This window comes from Sinohyriopsis cumingii, chromosome 9 (assembly GCF_028554795.1).
Source record: "Sinohyriopsis cumingii isolate HCF-2022 chromosome 9, ASM2855479v2, whole genome shotgun sequence".
Taxonomy (NCBI): domain Eukaryota; kingdom Metazoa; phylum Mollusca; class Bivalvia; order Unionida; family Unionidae; genus Sinohyriopsis; species Sinohyriopsis cumingii.
The window spans coordinates 85,913,535-85,934,348 of NC_142969.1; the positions used below are offsets into that span (position 1 = coordinate 85,913,535).

Below are 20,814 nucleotides of genomic sequence, written 5' to 3' on the forward strand. Positions count from 1 at the left end.
AAACGAGTATGTATTTAAAAAATGAGAACACGAACTTAATCAGGATATTTGTTTACGAAGTTTAATCATACGTATGGAAAATAATAAGTTAGGAAATTAAAAGTGTGGGTCTAGTTAAAGTCCGAATAGGTTTCTCAGTTGAACAGGTATTGACAAAATAACATATTTCATAATATAGCGTGGTTTCATAAAACATTGGTTGTAAACTTAGTGGGTACAAATGAATTGGAAACCTAGCCATAAACATATTTAATATAGCAGATAAACAAATTCGGTCAGAAAATACGCCATGATACACACGTACGGCTAAACGGTCAATAGTAGGAGATTAGTTCCTATACTTACCAGAAGTGATAAAAATTATATTTTCAAACTGTAAACAGCACATCTGTATGCCTATACTATAAACCACCGAAAGAAAAATATCCATACGAAATGTAAACCTACAATCATGATAAATGTAATCAATGGTTGAACAAACGTCCAAAAAACACACAAAGCATATATTTGTCTGAAAAATTTAATAATTATTACCAATTGAAAATATTTTATATTTTAACCTTAGTGGCCCAGGAAAGCTGCTTTTCGATATGTTAATGATGTTTTGAAAGATTTCAAACTAAATATTCCAGGAGACCTACCTGCCTTCGATATAAAGAAAGAAACTGAAATATAATTTGATCTTTTCAACGAGGTGAGAAATGTATGTATGAATAATCATGAACTGGATCCTGCACAATATTCGGTGCATCTGCACTTGCTCATTATGCTAGTTTGAACATCAAAAAGGTGTATTTAGAATCGCACATGTATTAGATTATGTTTCTTATTGAATGTATTATGAGATATGGAATAAGCATGACACCAACTGCATGCAAAATAAAATCATGCTTATGACAACAAAATGAAGTTCTACTTAAGAGTTAGAGTTGGAATAATCAAGACACCATATGCATGCAATATAACATGCCAATGATAGCGATATGAGTATTAGACATGACTAATATAATCCTCAGTCATTGCGTGCTTAGGGATCAGTATTTCTTCTTTGAATTGTCCATGCGAAAACTAAATATTGGCGCCAATATAAAATGTTTTATTGTAACTTGATTGGATTAGGTACTAGCAGAACTGGTCATTATTAAAGGAATGATGTAATGATACATTTAAAATGTAATTTTACTGGAGACTTGCCTGTCTGCTATGGAAATAAATAATTTTAAATGAATTCCAAAGATAAATTGGGCAAACAATCTACAGCATCATGTTCAAAATTATAATTTAGCACCAGAAAATCCATCGTTAATATAGACCATGCATGCATATATAAATACATACATACATACATGTTTTTGTCCTAAGATTCTGTACGATTAAGTTAAGTAAGCTAGGTGAATCATGTTGGACCAACATTCTTCTTAAACTAGACTCTCAATCTCCTTTTCTGAGCTTTTAATATAATATACATTGAGATAGAGATATAGCATCTGGTTACTTTCATGTTCTCGTACTAGCTCTCTATCGTGAAATCGACAGCCAGATTTCATTTTAGTATACATTATGTCACCTTTCCTTGGTAGCCCGGGGACAAAAAACGTCATGGACTTTGCTTGCTCATGATTTTATTATCATCTCTTTGTTTTTATAAGATTTATGATTTCTTGAATTGTAAAGTGAGAAAATGAGATAAAAATGAGGATATTATTTCTGTTTTGTGATGTTTGGATATAGCAAAAAGATTTCACTTTGGCTGAAACCTTTTCTGTTAAAATGAAGGTTTACTCCAGTAACTACTCTATATAACCTCTTATAAGTTGAATGCCTGTAGAAACAACATCGACCTTATATATTGTTGAATAATGCGTGTGCAGATCAGTGGCTGCATTAGTATATCCTTCAAAATGCTCAAAGAACTGCATAAACCCAGATCAGATTGTGGATTGTGTGATAGCATATATGGGTCTGTGCAGTTTGAGGTTGGACTGTATTAATATTGGGTGTAAGACATAACATAACTTCAGAATGTGGGTTTGATTTTGGCTAACTTTGTTGAAGCAACTTGATAGTCCTGCTATAGCCATACTGAAATAGTGGAAGATTAGATGCCTTTCAGATTATACTGATGGAATACTCCATAGAAAAATATTAATTGCGTTTACGATAGAACTGCTCTGTCAGCGTGGAATAAGTGTTTCAAAATTAAACCGTTATACCAACATTGAATGCATTACATTATGCGGTTTGGACAATTTATTTGCGTAAAATGCTCTGATACACTCTTATCAAAGTTCTGAATAATTAATAAATACTAACAGTTCAAAACTTTTGATGGAATGATCTATCAACCTAAATAATCTTTAAGGCAATAAGGCGTACCAATATCATACACATATGACCTGAAAATACAAGTGTTCGCTTATCAATGTGAGATTCCAGTGAAATCATTCCCAATAATTCTTTCAATAGATCCTATCGGCCAACCATTTTCTTATGGAATATCATGTAGTCCCAAAGTTATGCCATTCGATGAATACAGTTCTTTGTGTGCACTGATTATCATCCAAGTACTCTTACTAGGAACATATTCTAGTTACCACATCAATTCATAATGATAAGTTGTGTCCACAAGTATCTCCAATTCATTCAGCGTAGAACGTGGACAAAGTATCATCATCTACTTAAAGGATGCCGTGTATGTTCATCTGACCGATTAGTAAACCGCAATTAGTCATTAATTTATGCAATATATCCTTTTTAACAGAATCGACTTGATACACGCGTTAACAACCACATGGCCGTCTGTAGAAATGGGATATTGGGGAGGTGAATTCTCCAGAGATTCGCATTAATTACCAAATATTTTTTTTCACTAGTTTGCTATGCTACAGGCTACATACTTTTATTTTCCAGAAAAACAGCTTATAAATTAGAGTCATGGTTTAGATAGCACATCAGATAGACGTTACTGAATGATCAATACAGCAAAGATAGCTCCAGCATTCTTATTTACTACACATTGTTAAGGATATGTAAAGTTTGTTTTGGGTCAAATTCTATTTGAATTCTGGCCATCAATACATTTTCAAATAATAATTTAAAAATCATGCTTTTGACCAATTGCACATAGGTTTTTTGGTAAGACTACCAAATTTTAAGCACCTGGATTAGAGTATATTCCACCCCTTTGAGTACTCATGTCTGGAAATTCAAGACGTATCACAATTAATCTGAGAGTGAGAAAAGAGAGAGCGAGAGAGAGAGAGAGAAAGAGAGATTAGCATCATAAGTTTTCACGTTGTATGTGGAATTACAGACTATTATCAGTATTGATTCTTTTGACAAAGTAAACTATATGGCTGGGCAAATAAGAAATTGGTAAGCTTAATGACGATTGCTTTCGTATATGTACTACGAACCCTTATATATGAAAACTTTCATGGAATAAATCATAGTTATTCTGTTCTCCACACAGAACGATTCAAACGAAAATGTGTACCTGTTACCTCAGTGACTTCTTGTGAAGAATCTTAACACTTTATATTCAAGGCAACTGTTGGAATATCTTTCCAAAATTGGGATTACTTTACGTTTCTCGTCCAGGGTGCAAAAAAAACAAAATACATTCATGTGTCTTTCTTCCCAGTAAAGTCTATGTACGCAACAATTATTCCAGACACTGGTCTGTCGCTTATCTGTGTAAGGCATGTATGAGGAAAGTTTAGTTTAAAATATCTGTCAGATGGAAAACATTGTAACTAATCCTTTGAACAAAGTTGTTAGATAATCCTCGACAAAAATGTTATGTTAGGAAAGGATGATTGAGCAAAGCTTTAGCTTTTGGTCTTTCTGATGCATTCTGCCGAAACGTTTGACACAAAAATTCCTCGAGATGAGGGGAAACTGTCGGTGGTAACTTGTATACTGGATCATTTCCAGATCCTATCTGGAATACTACTTGAATCTGGTCAAACTCATGCCATGGTGGTTTCATTGTTACCATTTCTACAACTGTACATCCAACACTCCTGCAATTCACGATGACAGTGTGATTAGGATAGAATGTATGAAAAAAGAAAATAGAAAGGACGAATGTATAACGTTAGTAGAATCATCGCTGTTCAAGTTCTTGAAACAGATCAAGTTCTGATCGGTAAACGCTTGAAAAGACTTTGGTTTAAATTCATACATTCGATGAAGCAGCTGTAAGTGCTAATGATAGTGTTGCAAATAGCAAGGGTACAATTCAAACACTTGGAATACCGATTATTTGTAGGAAAGAAGATTATTCAATTTTATATGACTATTGAAGCTATTTACCATATGTCAGCGCTTTTCCTGTATTCGTGCCCTTGGATCCTTTCTGGTGACATCCAATACGGAGAACCCACGTATGTCTTACAATATGTTCTCTTTTGGGTTATGGTTTCAAGTTCTTTTGAAACCCCAAAATCTCCAAGCTTTGCATTCATGTCACAGTCAAGGAGCACATTGGAAGCTAAAAGATGCAATACATGTTTTACTCTCTTTCTCTTTCTGCCTTTGTATCTTTCTTTCTCTCTCAAACACCTATACTTTGTTCATAAGGGTGGAAATCGAACCTAATAATTTTTCCATCGCCAGCCTCACACACTTACATTCAAAGTTAATATACAAAAATCATTTTTTATTTCAAGTGCGTCTTTCAGACAAAAGGACTTTATTACTATCGTTTGGAAGCACTTCATAGCCTTTTCGGTTTATCACTCATTTCTTCTGGTTAGTTTCTGGATCCTATAATGTAGGATATTACTTGTATGTCTTTGTGTTTACATTACCTTGCAAAAACAACCAGCACCGTTACCATACGCACGCAGCTCTATACGTAAAAATAATTTGATTAAGGCAAAGTAGCAGCATTGAAAAAATTACTGATGGAAAGAGAACGTCAGACTACAATATTAACTCGGACACATAATAACTGAAATGTTAATAATGACGAGGTGATTTATATGACTTAATACAAGTTTCCGCTTAACAATGATTTAGTATTTTGCTATTTGTAGTGTAGTCGAAGAAGCTATTTACAGTTTTCGTTTGCTACTTTGCTGTTAAGAATATATTCAAATACAATAAAGGGATATTTGTTAAAGTTATGTGTTAATGAGAAATTACCCACATAAAATTCATGACCACAACACATGTACAGTGTCTTTGAGATGGGAAGATGATAACATTAGATCAGATTGTAACCTTGACCATGCGCCCAGTGTCCCAAATTATATTAGCGTCTCCAATTATTACTTGCATGGCGTATGATAAATTTACCAGGAGAAGAAAAGTATTCATATTTTAAGTTTGATGTTTCCGAGTGCATGATCAAAACCATCAGTAATTTTTTATTTATTTATATTTCTCACTCAAATCAATTTGAGGAGAGACGACTAAAAATGTACTATTTGGCTAATAGGAACACCATTGGCTACCTATCTACAATGTTAGGTTAATTTCCACCCAATGTAAAGAAAGATAAATATCGTCACGGAGAGAGGGCGCATGCACATGTATAAAGAGAGGACGGTTCTTTCAATATTGATTCTAAACAAAATGAACCTTTACTTCATGAAGATCTAAAAATCGTATCAGATTATCACATAACTCTTCTCATGAATTTAAACTTAGAACGCGGCTTCACTATTGGCATCATGTATGTCATTGCAAAGTTTCATAAATTGAGGATCTCAAAAGGGTCATGATTTAATATTGAATTTATGAAATGAGTTGAATAATTTCCAGCTTTTGCGAGTCTTGGCGAGCAAAAGCTGAACATTATTTAACGAGTTTCATAAATTTAATATTAAATCATTGCCCATTTAAGTTTATATTTATCACACAGTGCTATTTCCGTAGATATTATTTAGATAGGAAGAAGAATGAACAATTCCGTTCATTCCGATAGGCTCTGTACCTTTGATTTGTTGTGCATAAAAGAGTCCCAAACAAAGTTGGAATAGTAAAAGTAGATTATACATTTTGCTAACAATAAATCAATCAAAGAATAAGCGTCTATCCACATAAACATAACCGTTTATAGAGAAAAAATCATTTGTCAACACAAAATGTACAATGTGTGTGATTGATACGTGCAAAATAACATTTTGAGTTGACATGCACAACACAGTACTAGTGTTTAATTTGAAACTCCACATCACAAGTAAACATTACATTGTAAAAGGAAGATTACTGGATGCAACAATAACCATATTTTGTGTAGTGTATTTGTGACAGATATTTGCAGTATTTGATTTGGAACATTTGACTGTACAGAAGACGTAAATAAATCTCTTTTTGGGTCCTACTTGCAACGCACATTTACCGCGTAAATATGCTAAGGTTGGATAACTTTCTGTCAGTTGTGGAGACCGGTTTATGTCCGTATTTGCTCTGTGAACAAACGTGAATGTATTTACTTCTGTAAGTTCACATTTTAACCGAGCTTGAATATAAATGCCACCACCACTATTAACTGAGCAACACCGTTGTTTTACTTCTTTTTACTTTTCTTGTCCTGGGGTTTTAGCCATGTTTTATATTATGATATATTATACTTGACATTTAAAAGACATAGAGGTAAATTAGCCATATTGAAACAGATGAGACCATTTTGCCCAAGTTTCCTTTTGTAAGTCGAATAAAAAATGGTAGCCAAAAATGTTTATTCAAAACAAACAATTCCAGAAGGCGGGTTAAAAACATTTTTCCAGGATAGCAGCGAATCGCTAAAAAGGATGGTACACAATAATTTCATGGCCTTTTTTGGACCAATCGAAGTCACATAAAGTGATATTTTATTGTGTTGTAATATTAAAAATATGAAACTGCACATACTATAGGAAAACTTTACCGACTATATGAAACAATTATATATTGTGCTTAAATTTTGTAATCTGAACATGAAAAAGTAACATATGGATCGATGAATGCATTTCAGTATTATATCTAAGAAACTGTAATTGTGTTGCTTATTATGATTGACATATTTGATATAAATTACCTTTTATGTCCCTATGCAAAATATCTTTGTCATGCAGATAAGCGGTTCCTTCAAGCACCTGCCGCGTTAATTTGACTGCAATATCCTGCTCCAATGGTGTCTGGTGTTTAGACATAAAATCGTGTACTGAACCCTTGAACATTTTCAAGAGAAAGAACATTCATTATCAACAATTACAATAAGAAACATCTATCTCTCACTTTCTCTCTCTGTCTCTGTCTCTCTGTATATATGTTGACGGTATATATGTTCTCTCAAGAATTAACGCCAACTCCGTACAGGTCCACTTGAAGGTCAAAGGTATGATTGTCATCATTTTTAAAGAAACAACTATGACTTTTACGTAGGTAATAATTTCACTCGAAAATGCATATTGTGCTGAATTTAGCAAAGAGAGAGCTTGCGTTTCAACAGGGAACAATGTTAACATTTCAGTAGTGTATTATATCTATAGATTCAATATACCTAAATATTAGCTTGGTTTTCCGATGAAGAAATGACCTAATATTATATTGTTGTTTATGCTGGGTTTATTTTATTGATACTCATTTAACCTTAAATTAACAACATCTGGCTTTTATAAATGTGCAGGTACCATTCTTTTTGTGTGGATATAAGATGTCAATTAACAACTAGCTCAATATATCCGAAACAAATACATCTTTTATATCATTTTACTTCTAGACTGTAGCACCTGTAAGCTGTTAAAAAATCAAAGAATGTTCTAGACTTGGTACAATATACACGACGTCATAATCCTAATCTATAACGTTATTAATGTTTACAGCCAAGAATATAAAAGCATACATTTTAAGTCAGTTATGAAATCATTTAAGTTCTGTTCTAATGCAAGGTTAAAATATGTATTTATTTGTAATTTGAAAATACAATTTATCTATTTGCCAGGTCAAATATAACCGGTATAGTAAGTACATCGTGTTTTGGAATGTCGTTCCAGTACGCTTCATCAAGTGCATCTGTGCAAAACAGAACCAATTAGCTATCATGTCATCTATTTATACTCAAGTGTGATTGTCACGCATGACGATACATGTAATGACTGGCCAAGTGTTGTTTGTTAAGCTATAATTTTCATGAGTAACCTATATACTGTACAACCGAATATTATACATCCTCATTCAAGCAATAATTGACCACGAAATTTATTAGCATATGTTTTATTTTTGACAAATAGTGGAAGAAGTTTAATGAAACATTAATGAAAACGTTTAAGTAGGTTAGGCGAAAATGAATATATTCAACAATATTCAAAATAACGTATACTTACATTATGCATATATTCCATGAAGATACATAGAATGCCTTCCTCTTTTATTTCCAGACAGCTATAATATTGAACAATTCGATCATGACTCAATTTTCTAAGAAGGAGAATTTCATTTACTAACTTCTCTGCAGCCTGGAAACAAGGAAAATTCGTTGGGATTTAGTCAGGCACATAGACCGCGCCAAAAAAAGTAAACTCGGACAGACAAAAGGGAATAAATACAGTTATGATTGTCATTCAAAATAAATGTAACGGGCAATTACATTTGTATGGATACGTTTCAAAATATGTTTTTTGGACTTTCTATTGGGACACTACGTCGTTTAAGTAAAGGTCTAAGGGTCATCAACATAAACTCATATAACTGAATGTGCTAAATTAAAATACAATAAGTTGGAGATTAGAAAATTGTTGTTGTATAAGTACTGATTGTTACAGAAGAATTATATCACTAAATGAGGCAGGCGTATAAGGGCAACAAAAACAAGTCTTAGAAAATAGAATAAAATATGTATAATAACGGACAAACTAATCTTGTGCACATTTTGCAAATAGATTATGCAGGAATTGTCGATATTATCACTGCACTTTTACATAATTATATAAATGATGCTTTAATAAGATTGCGAAGACATTTTCCATAAAATCTTTTTCAGAAAAGGAGATATTATGAAATATTAATTGACTATTATCTTTCCAGCTGAATAGATAGAAAATCATAATCATACAAATGATTCACTATCAGATTACATTCTCTGAATAAAATCAAAAGCTTATATCAATTAATGTAATTTAAATTATGATGTATTTCACTGATTATGATTCAGAAACTTAGCAAAAAAAATGTTTGCGATGCTGCTATTATTTCGTAGAATTTGGCCATGCACAGTGGTAAAGATTCAAACTGACAGATGAAGGTGATTTGGTTAGTCCACAGAACAAATCACACTTCAAAAACAATAATTTGAGGCACGGTCTCGATCACAATGGAATGAATTCAAAAGAGGGTGGACTCCAAATAAAAAAGGTTAATATTTTTTTTATGAATTAAAACAATGTACAAATGTGCATCAAAACACCGCTGTTAACGATGCAAATCGTTTAAAGAATATCACTCGATCTCAGTGAAAATCTGTTGCATATCTGAATTTATATCATTGTTTCCATTTATGAAGTAACTATTATGATTTTCACATCAAATGCGCCCTAAATTGAAACAATACTATCAAGCTGTTTGATACGCATAAGATTTTGGTTAATTGTATATTTTCTCACTTGTCATGCTGTTCGTAATGCTACCTACTAATTTAGACCACATTCGTCTTTATTGATTCTTCAAATATACGGTTCATTTTAGTGTCTTTCATATAACTGTGACATTTTAATATCGACGTTTGAGGAAATTTACAAAATTTAAATCTATTGTCATGTACATTGTCCTCATTGATGGCGAAAATTAATTTGTTTATTTTCGTTCCATATATAGTCATTGAAACGATTTAGTTGCCTATATCTGCACTAAATATGCAAATTTATGGAATTCTCAGTTAACACAACACAATATATTTTTAGAGACATATTCTAATCTGTCTTCATAGAAGTGTACTGTAAATTTAAGAAAGGAATTCTGCATATATTGCATTGATTTCACAATGTCAGAAAATGAACTTAAAGAAAGTATGTTTATTACCTCTTGTTCTTCTTTGTCTTCTTCTGATCCTATACGAGGCACAGTTTTCATGGCTACGGTCCTGTGATGTCTGATATCAAAGCATTCATATACTATACCATAGGCGCCTCGACCCAGTCTCTTGCCTCGTTTGTACTGAAGAGGTGTTTCATTCACTGCCGGTGGATATATATATATATATATATATATATATATATATATATATATATATATATATATATATATATATATATAAAAGCGAACTTATGACTCCTATACAATATCGTACGTCCATCTAAAGTATTTCATTATATATTACTTTATATTCTTTCTTAACAATTACTTTACTGTCCCCGCCTAAGGAATACTTCATGAGAAATGAAGAACTCAGTCTCAAATATTCTTTCCTCTATTGCATTAATCAAATTTTGCCAGTTTATCTTTTGTCTCGGGCGATAAAGAATATGGAGGTAACTGGATACAATAGGTGGTAATATGATGCCAGTTTTATTTATATATTTGTACCGATACACATAACACAAACGTGTTTCCTTCAGGTCTATTTGAGGTGCGTCCTTAGGATGCAGTAACACTACGTAACTGTCAAATTAAAGTCTGCTAGGGTAAGATTTGTTTGATAAAGTCAGTAAGTATCGTAATAACGTGTCGCTTGAGACGTAACATTTTAGACTTTATTATGAAAATTATTACCTGTATTCAAGGTAGAGGTGTGTGTCGGTGAAAGGAGATTGCACTTATCCTGTTGTTGATCAATAAAAGAAGGGTTTCTGATATGAATTTTCGTCTCTATGTTTTCAAGGAAGCGATGACCACAAGTGCAGGTGAGTCTGCAAAGGGCACAATCAATCTTTACCCACAAAGTATCAAAGCTTTGTTCTGATAGTCGATGTGTACTGGTATGAGTTATAAGATCATTGCTCCAATTCAAAATTCTTGCAATATCCGCACCAACAGATTAGTCCGAATCGAGATGGTCAGATGCATTCCATCCTTTTTCTGGGGAACATATGGAGGGAAGATATTGTAACAGAGTTGCCAGTTGTCCAATGTCAAAATATTGTATGTTCGAGCGATTTAGCACATCCACTTGCTCACTTGTATCAATGCACAATTTAGCCAACTGTGACGGGACGTCTGACACAAATGGACCCATGAAAAATTCTTTAAGTTGATATTCGCGAATGGTGGGATAATTTTGCATTTTTTCTTTCCAAATTTCTAGGACTCTCCTGCGATCAAGATTGGATTCGTGAGTAATTTTTACAATCCAGTTAGCGAACATGTTCTGAATACCTGTGTACCACATGCTACATACATTCACCAGCTGCTCTTGACATTCTTTTCCTAGAGATTCGTATCTCTTACATACGCAAGCAACAATGTCAGTAACAACTCGATTATATGGAGTGTCCTCATGTCGTTTCTGCCGAGAGATCAACCATTCCTGAATTTGCGATGTCAATGACGAAAAAAATTCAGCACATTTTGGACTGAATTGAGAACATTCGTCTCGAGCATCACTCTCGCAAGTTCTAGCAAGGTTCACCAAATCATCATCGGTTGAAAGCCGCTGTTTGAAACGTATCAGAGCATTATCATGATGAATGTTGATGATATCAAAAAGAGTTAACTGGGCATCTTTCATTCGGTTGTGCAAATCCCTGTACAGCTCCTTCATAATCTTACACAGTGGTTTTAATAGGCTAATTTCATCTCTTATTTGTCGTGACAAGCGTGTCAGTATATTTAGAACGTTCTGCGGACTATTTGAAAGATTCAACTGAATATCAGAATCCAATTTCTCAAGTCTTTCAATCTGTTGAGGCAGTGTCATTTTCTGCCGAGGACCTTTAGTCCAAGAAGTAAACATCCGTTCTATTTGTTTTTTTGATCTTTTATTCATGTCAAGAGGAAGTTGCTCGTGAAAAGCCTCCCACAAATTCATGCAATAATCTTGTTGTCCAGGGTGGTTCATTAGGTCGCTGGAAAGAGAGAAATACTTCCTTAAGCAGTATGTCTGAACTTGCAAGCAGAAGAGCTCCTGAAATACCTCTGATCCAACTTCTTTAATAAGTCTAACCATGCAAAGCCAGTTCAATGTCTCCTTTTCCAAAGCTGTAGTACCCGGGTCTATTAAAAGAATAAACAAAGATCTTGAAAACTAAAAATCGAGTTTGAATTATGTAACGCTAAAGTCAATTATATTCATCACAGTAATTATAAACTTTCAAAGATTATTTTATTGCTATAGCAGCATCATCGTACCTGCTAAAAACACGTATTTTCTGATGAAGAGATATTTGTCCTTTGGTCCAGGGTTCGTGCAATTGGGAAATTTATGATCGGAATATAACAGAATATAACAGTGTATCCATATTGAAGAAATGGCTTATATATGCTATGTAAGTGGTTGAAACGTGTTGTAATAAGCACCTGACAAGCAGTAATAAAGATACAGGCTGCCAAAATCACTCGCTGCAAATATAAGGAAATGGCGATTCCTCCTCAGTAAGCTGCACGGTGCTTAAGACTTGATGTTAAACTCGAAGAAAAAGCGTTGATACCTTTAGGTTAGGATCTTTTTTAGGTTTATTTTCAAAACGCGCCCCAATCTCAAATTGCACGGATCCTAACTAGCATCAAATATAAATAAAATAATGCGAATAAATAATGTAAAGCTCTAAAATCTGCAAATACAATTGATTCAGACACACGTCTCGAAACAGAAGGCTCTGTTTCATTCAGTATAGATGATTTTCCTACTCTTTTCTGTGTTCTAGGAAGTAATTTAAGATTATGATAACATTCTTGAAACAAGTAAGATCTTCATACACTAACATTTGACTCGCTGGAAAAGGCTTTTATATGAACAATGTTTTATATATTAGCATTTTGAAAGTGCGTGTTTTACTCACATTCCAACTGTGCTCTCCCTCCATTCGCTGGTACCTGTCTTTTGTAGATAATTGTAAAATAATGTTTAGATTCACTAGCAATAGCTGACCTATGTTATTGCTTCTTGATGTAGAAGGCAAGGATACAATACGCTTTAGGTAAGAGTAGGTAAGGTTCTAGAGGAATGACTGTTCTCGTTATACTCGAGTTTTATCATTTTAAACTTACCGCACAGTAATGAAATTAGCTAATACCTCCTGGGAATGGGTTTCTAATTAGGGAATGTAATGGTGTTGCTTAGATGTCTGTCTGATCAATATAGAGCCGTGTGTTTAAAGGTTTGCTATTATTCACATACACAAAGTTTCTAAGTAATGTAGTCCCAATGATTTCGTACATACAAACTGCATTTTTGCAGATATAAGCGCCAATCCGTTTTCAAATTTGATTGCAACCTCTTTAATTAATTACCAACTGTCATAATTATATACATGAAGGATGGTTTACCGGCATTTACGTTTCCTGGCCCTGTTTGTCTAACTTATATATCAATAATTTATGTCTCTGCCTATAATATTAAATTACAACATGAATAAATTTGCCCTGAAAGGAACAATTTAAATGTAAATTATGGGATATGTGAGAAGTAGATTAATTATCAAACTTTAACATGATATGAAGTAACAAAGAAAGGAAACAAACACAAATTATCCGCTTCAGAAAAAAAGATTGTCATTTTTAAACAGTCATGTTGTAATGATGTAATAAAATAACAGTTTAGTATTGCTGGCGCGGACGACCCATGCCTTAAAGCTGATATAATAAATATGTTATGAAGAGATTGATAACTAATTTTAAAGTTATCTTTGAGATCGAATCGTCAAAAATAATGAGATCATAATGACACATTGCATGTAATCAAATATCCAATAAAATAGTTTTTGGCCAGTGTATGGTGAATAAATTCATGAAAATTGTCATTTATGGTAAAAAGCGATGCTTTTCTTGAAAAAAAAATTGAGTTTCCCACGCAACTTAAGTAGATATTAGGAAATGTATCCAGTTAAAACAAAATTATTTTGTTAATTAGTTTTGACCAAATTGTGAGTTAGTTTAAATTGCTAAAATAAACTGGCTAATCAAGACGAACACTCATTTGCCACAAAATGTCCGTCTTTTTCACTGAAAATCAACAGTGAAATCTAACATGTTAAATCCAGCTTATATGTTGCTCTTGTTGTTAAATATTACAAAATATTCTTTTTGAAATCGATATGATGCTAGTGAAACTAAAAAGTCTGCAGACTGTATATTGGTATTCGCTTTGTCGTGTTTCGCCATCATTGTTCGTTAGAAGAAAATGTTGCTGTAGTTGAGAAAGGCACTTTTACCCTCAGTACTAAATAAGCTGCTTGTGTTGTGGTATCATAAATGCAATGTCCACCCCATCCCCAAAGAGTAAAAAACTCCCAGTCTGCTCTTTTCTTTGATATTCGAATAATCGAAAAGGATTTAGAGCTGAATTCACAGACCAACTCAGATTTGAGTTCATTTCTACAATTTGTCCCTTACGTTTGATCTACCCTTTATTCGCATTCAGCTTGACCATTGTCCATGCTTAGTGATACACTTAAAATGCGTATCTACTTTTTGTAAGACCTTGCCTTGAGTATGGCCTTAGACGTTTTATAATATCAGCTTGATTACAGCTTAGGAGTAAATTACTAATAAGATGAGTTCTTTTCTTCTTCAGAAATTGTTATTGCGATATGGTTTAAGTGTGGATGTATATCTTTTAGATCAACAATATTATTCATTATTACTTCAGTCCAGTCCTTATAGTCGTTGATAGTTGTATTCAGACCTATTTTGAAAGTAATCTTTCATTTAAATTATTCATTCAAATTACAAAGTGCTCATTAACTATTTGGATTAAAGTACTCCTATTGGAATATTGAAAATTCATTTAAATATATCCCGGATTATACCAACGTGATACATCAAGACTATTGGTATATCGGCACGTTCAAGACTACTTCTACATCATCACATTCAAGGGTTGAATTAATTCGGAACCATATACTTTCGAACGTCTGATATAACGTTTCGGATTATAACGAAAAGCAAAACTAATTATGTACGCAAATAACGAATCGGATTAAGATATACGTTCCAAAAGGTGTGGTCAGTCGCACCTTGTTTTTCCATATCTTTAGTTTGGTTAACATCTCTGCTTGTCTTTGACTCCAACAATCTTGAAACATTCTTCAAATCTTTACTCAGTATCCCAATTTGGCTAGTGATATCCATGTATTGATCTTGCATCTGACAACGTAGTTGTTCCAGAGCGGTTTTTCCCATATCCTTCTGTCGACCACTGAGTTCGTGTCTGAAGTCATTAAGAATTTTACCCTTGATCCTGGTCTCTATGTCCCGATTAAGAAAAATATCTATTTCGTCAATGCATACCTGCAAGGAATATTCTAGAATTATTTAGATGATTTTAGTAATTCATTATTATCCGTCCTTTCCGGTCCGTTACTATATCCATAAACAGCGTCGTAATAAAAAATTGTCCCAAGCAAATTGCAAATTAGCATATTATAACAGCTCTGTCATATTTAATCCTTAACTTTGAAAGCAAATAAATATTTATCTTGAAACAAATAATTCATTTGCTTCTTTCAAATAAGCATAAAGCAGCCAGTGTATATATCCGTTCCATTTTAACCACATTATTTTGCATGATTGTTATGTTTTGAAAGTTCTCTTTATTTCCGTAATTTGTATACCAAAATATTTATATTTCCGATCGAAGTTTACGACAATCGTCCCTTCAGTTGTTTGACTAAGTAATAAAAGAAACGGCATATTAAATAATTTCGAGCTTCATAACGCTATGCATTCAAACGTTTTGAATTTTTTTCCATGCCATTTGCGTGAAAAAAGACGCAATTACTCTATAAACGTTTTCATTCTGAAACTGGCCAACAATTAAAATGTTATTGATATAATTGATGAAAAGTATCAGTTTACAAAATATATACATATGTATTTTATCAAAGTCAATATGATTAGTAATTTCTAAATTTTCGATTCGGTTAGATATTTGGATATTTCTATTTCGATTGTTTTCAAATCACTCAGTGACTTAATGAATCTTCATATTTACTCATATCCTGAATTTATATTCATCAAGCATATGGATATTTACTTGATAACTTTCTCTTATATCGCTCGTTTCCAATTTGTGTCCATATAGTGTCCCGTGTATTTCTTTTCTAAAACTTATTTTATGAAAATATTGTATGTATATTATTCAGTTATGAGAGGGGTATATAGGACTCACTGTGTTGAGGGTACTGTTGTGGTCACACTATACGAAGTCTTAAGGACATTTAATATAAATGAACATTTCAAAGCTACCATAAGCTTTGCTTTTGCCATCCAAATATGACTGTTGTGTCAGGGTGATGTTAAAGTAGCCATATTCATGTCTTTAACGCCAATTGTCTAATTTAAATTCCTATGCAGTAATTTGAATCTTAAAAATAGCTAAAAGAAATTGAAGCCGAATTAAATATAGATACTGGATCATGCACAGTTACTTTCTCACGTGTACCATATTTAAGGAGAAAATGAAAAATATACTTCTATCTCATCATATTTGTCTGTATTGGAAAAAATAATGTACATTAGAACTTAAGAGTGAAAGTTCAGATAGCCATGTGACCCAATTGTTTTGTTTTAGGTTAAGGTAGGTTCGAATTTTTAAGTTCTAAGCAAGAGAGTGTTTTGCACAGGGACTGAGACTAGCACCCTAGTACTGAGGAATATTCAAACTATTGAGCTTCGAGTTACCAAAATAACATTTCATATTGTGACAGCACCATCATCATGATTACCATATATATGCTTAGTTTTAAAAATCAAACATATTTCAAAATCTATGTGATATCATTTTTATTAATCGTGTCTCAGCGAGACATATTTGTCCCTTCTTCTTCCTCAATGTCATCTAACCAACTTAGACTTTAAACCAATGCTAGAAACTCATTTTCATTTATATTGTATTACATATTCGAAACAGAAATTGAAATTTCGTCAAAACAATACAAAACTAACAATATAAATATAATTTAAATATTTATCTTAAACCACAACTCATTAAAACATGAATGTTACATGGGTAAGGAACGATATCCAATTTACGTGTTTTATAATTAATTTGGGCAATCATTTTATTACCACAAATATTAAAAATATAACAAATGTTTATTGTAATAGGCATATACGTTTATATATTTTAAATTGGAATGTTTCATTGATTTGTTATTATCATTTTACTTATATAAATATCTGATTGGTAGATTATATATCGCGAGGAATGGCGAAACAGTATGTTAAACTGGAGCTAGCAGACGTTCAGGCTCACGATATTCTTACATGGAAATAACCGAATATTTACATATATAGTTATGCCTAAAATGATTGTGCACACGAAACTAATTACCAAATTGCAATAAAAATTAAATTTGGCACATCATTTAAATTAAGATATAATAGGGTACTCAAATATTCTTCCTGAACAGAGCTTGGGACGAAATTGTTCTATGTTCAGATTCAAAACAGCAACCTACTGGACACATCTGATGTTCATGTAACGGGGCAATAACAGTAGAAAAGTCATTTGGAAGAGTGTGTGCTAAAACGGAAAAAAGGCATCCATTTCCACATATAAACCAGTTACATGAAGTTAAATTCGAGCATCTTTTTTCCAGTTTTGCAAAGTAGAGGATGTGTTGTAAGCGCAAATAAAATGTACAAATAGGTTACACGTTTTTCAAATCACAACAACCTTGTGTATGTCTTTCACGGCGGCTGCACATTCCTTTCTGTAGAAGAGATGGATTGGGTCCTCCAGCAACTGGATGATTTCCTTTATTGAATTCTTCATCTCTGTCTCTGTAAATCTCATGCGCTCGGCATGCGCAAACCTGTTCCTGATGCCTAAAACCTACAATAGTAGAAACGGTATAAAACCACATTTATTCTTGTACAAGAGGACAGACGTACAACTGTCATCACTCACTGAAACGGTACATTTCATTTTCTTAGTCTTTGGACATCTTGAGGTACTTTGGTTATTTCATTAAATAATTATTTTGATGCACAATATCAGATCTACTTGAATTAAAGTTTCAGAAGTAAGTATAAATGTTGTGATTTTCCTGACTGTTTTGGTGCTCGGCTACAGTAAGCAATAATTGCATATTTTCTGAACCTTTTGATCACACTGACTATCACATATTGTCTCACAATCATATCGAATAGTAAGTGTTATTGTAATTTTGTCTGTATTAGCAAATCAGGTTTATTTCTTTAGAAATGTCTGACTTCCTCACTTACCACCTCTGCCTGATACGGACCCTGTATGGACATTTTTCCATACTTCTGTTGAAAATAGGTACAGCGGCTCATTAAGGTCAAGTTGGCTTGCGGGTCACTTGTGGCGGATCCTTTGTTGGAAGGTTGCTGGCCTCTACACATATACATCTTAGCACACTCCCACGGACTTGAGGGCCATGCTTTGATATCACAATTATCCCAGAATATGTTTTCGGACGTGGGATGCTTGTGAAGAGACAGCAACAAACGCATCCAGCTATCACAGATTAAAGATGGACAAGGTGGATATATATCCCATATTCCGGTTTCTTTGTTCCTTATAATATTTCTGGAACTGCAGTTTTCGCAGGGGGGTCCACTGACGGCTTTATTTGTCAGATATTGGTGTAAAGCATTCACTTCTTCTTCGATGAAGGAATGAAGACTTTCGTTCATATAATTTAGGGCCAGACCAACTTTAAGCCAATTCTTGAAACCACTACTCTTTACTATCGTTTGTCCTCCTGTTGCCATGTTCTTTTAGTTGGCAATCACTGAGAGGGTTCACGTTCTTTGCTTGAATAAGAAAATGTAAGTTTAGCCGTAGTGTAGGGAATTAAGCCAGCGTTATGCGTTGCAAGAGAGACAGAGAGAGTACAATGTACATTGATTGATAAACACAATATTAAACTTCTGAATATGACAAACAAAGATAGTTTATATTTTCCCATATAGTATTTATTTTACTAAAGCGTGAAAGTCGTTCCCCTGTATATTTGGCAAAATACATAAGGGCATTGTCTATGCATGGCTTCTGTATCATACTGGAAGCAGACAGGTTTGGCCTTATATCAGGAACAATTACGGAATTTTATGAACAACTCGAGGTGGGTTTGATATACGTCAGTGATGGGTGTAACATTTTACATAAAAAATGTTAAATCGTGCAATTGCACGTTTTTAGTAGAGACGAAAATGTAGATTAAACCTCGATAGTTTCTGTTAACCTAATCAAAATGTATATGAGTTGCCTTTGGGTTTAGAATGGGTTTGGCATAATGAACATTGCAGCCAGGTTGGATATCAGATTTTTTGCATTGAATGTACAGCTATGTGTAAATTTCTTTAGACAAACCGTCTAGAAATATTACTATACCAATACAATATGTCTGACCAATCACTTGCAATGTTATTAGAATTTCACCGATGTTATGTTGGAAACAACTACATAGCACAAAGAGTACTGTTATTTGTATTATAATTTATACGGCGATTCCGTTGTCAGGCCTAAGGATAGCGCTTTGTTTAAGATGGTCTCCGTAAGGACATTCATATTCGTCAGCTATGAATACTTTTTATTAAGGAGCAATTACATACCACCAAAATTATTTCAGATCAATAGGTAGCACATAAACACCGTGTATTTGAGAAGAGTTGTCATATGTGCATTATGATCACCTATCTGTTATAAAGACTGCTTTAAGGACACCAATAAAAAGTCATTATTTGTAAATGGTCATGCCCATTTTAGTAAGGACGATAAAAATTGTTCTGATCCGCGGGGTTATACCTAAATGAAGGATGATCATATATTTTTGCAGTGACTGGCGCGATGACGGAAAATATCGGGTAATGCTGAAAAGTATATCACCCACAAGATGATGAATCTGTATTGAAGCACTGTGTGTCTTTGTGTGCTTGTACGTGCATATGTTAGGTAGTTATGTATGTATGCTACAGTGATATATCTAACTATGATAATATTTATAGGTGATCATTCTTGCAAAGGAGGGGACACAAACTGGTGAATGAATGAATAATGAACAAACTAGACGTAAATGTCGTTATAACTAAATGTGTTTTGAAACAAAAACAAGTCTATGAGACAATCTTTTCAAGACAGGTAGAAGCGTATATGGAACATGGTCATGAAAATGGCATTTTGGCAAGGAGATAAATATGTGAAGGATATTATTGTTATATTGATTAACTTGACTCCATTGAAATTCAATTTATGTTCCCAGATGTTGGATATGTGGTGGCCGGAGTAAACTTATCTAGGTTAATAATATTTTTATATAGGTTAGGGTTGGGTGGGGTGTCGATTTTATTCAGATCTAATTTAGTTTTCTTAGCACATACGTCTTTAGCAATGGTGCAAAGAAACCTCTATTTTGGCGCTAATTATTAGAACTTGTATCTAATACTCTGGTTTAATAGGTAACTTTTTCACACTCACTTACTTTTCATATGCTATTTTATAGAAGACTATTGCTGTTTTGTGGAACGGATACAAATTTAAGTGTTTTATTGTAAGCATTTCTTTTATAATCTTAGAAGAACTTCAGCTGTAATACCTATTCTGAAGTATGTTACTATGCTTGCATGCTTCCGTAGGTGGAGTGGTATAACCTTAATTAATCAATTCGGGAATGAAATAATTTACATTAAATACTTAACGCGTGTTCCGTTCCGCTACACAACATAGCAATGCCCAGAGAATATGAATATTTTGCGGTAGGA

The 20,814-nt window shown here is 33.3% G+C and overlaps 2 protein-coding genes across 2 annotated transcripts; both read right to left on the bottom strand.

The window, feature by feature from the left end:
- Positions 1-51: 51 nt before the first annotated feature.
- Positions 52-12,699, bottom strand: LOC149792165 (mitogen-activated protein kinase kinase kinase 3-like). Its single transcript, XM_089970671.1, has 6 exons — positions 10,699-12,699; positions 10,009-10,163; positions 8,319-8,450; positions 7,031-7,163; positions 4,318-4,495; positions 52-4,025 (listed from the first exon to the last, which is right to left on the bottom strand). Exons 2-6 carry the CDS (start codon positions 10,057-10,059, stop codon positions 3,800-3,802), a joined length of 720 nt encoding a protein of 239 aa, XP_089826797.1. The 5' UTR covers positions 10,060-10,163; positions 10,699-12,699; the 3' UTR covers positions 52-3,799.
- Positions 12,700-12,872: 173 nt separating this feature from the next.
- On the bottom strand, positions 12,873-18,860 carry LOC149792166 (uncharacterized). Its single transcript, XM_089970670.1, has 3 exons — positions 18,313-18,860; positions 17,762-17,920; positions 12,873-15,372 (listed from the first exon to the last, which is right to left on the bottom strand). Exons 1-3 carry the CDS (start codon positions 18,823-18,825, stop codon positions 15,037-15,039), a joined length of 1,008 nt encoding a protein of 335 aa, XP_089826796.1. The 5' UTR covers positions 18,826-18,860; the 3' UTR covers positions 12,873-15,036.
- Positions 18,861-20,814: the final 1,954 nt, after the last annotated feature.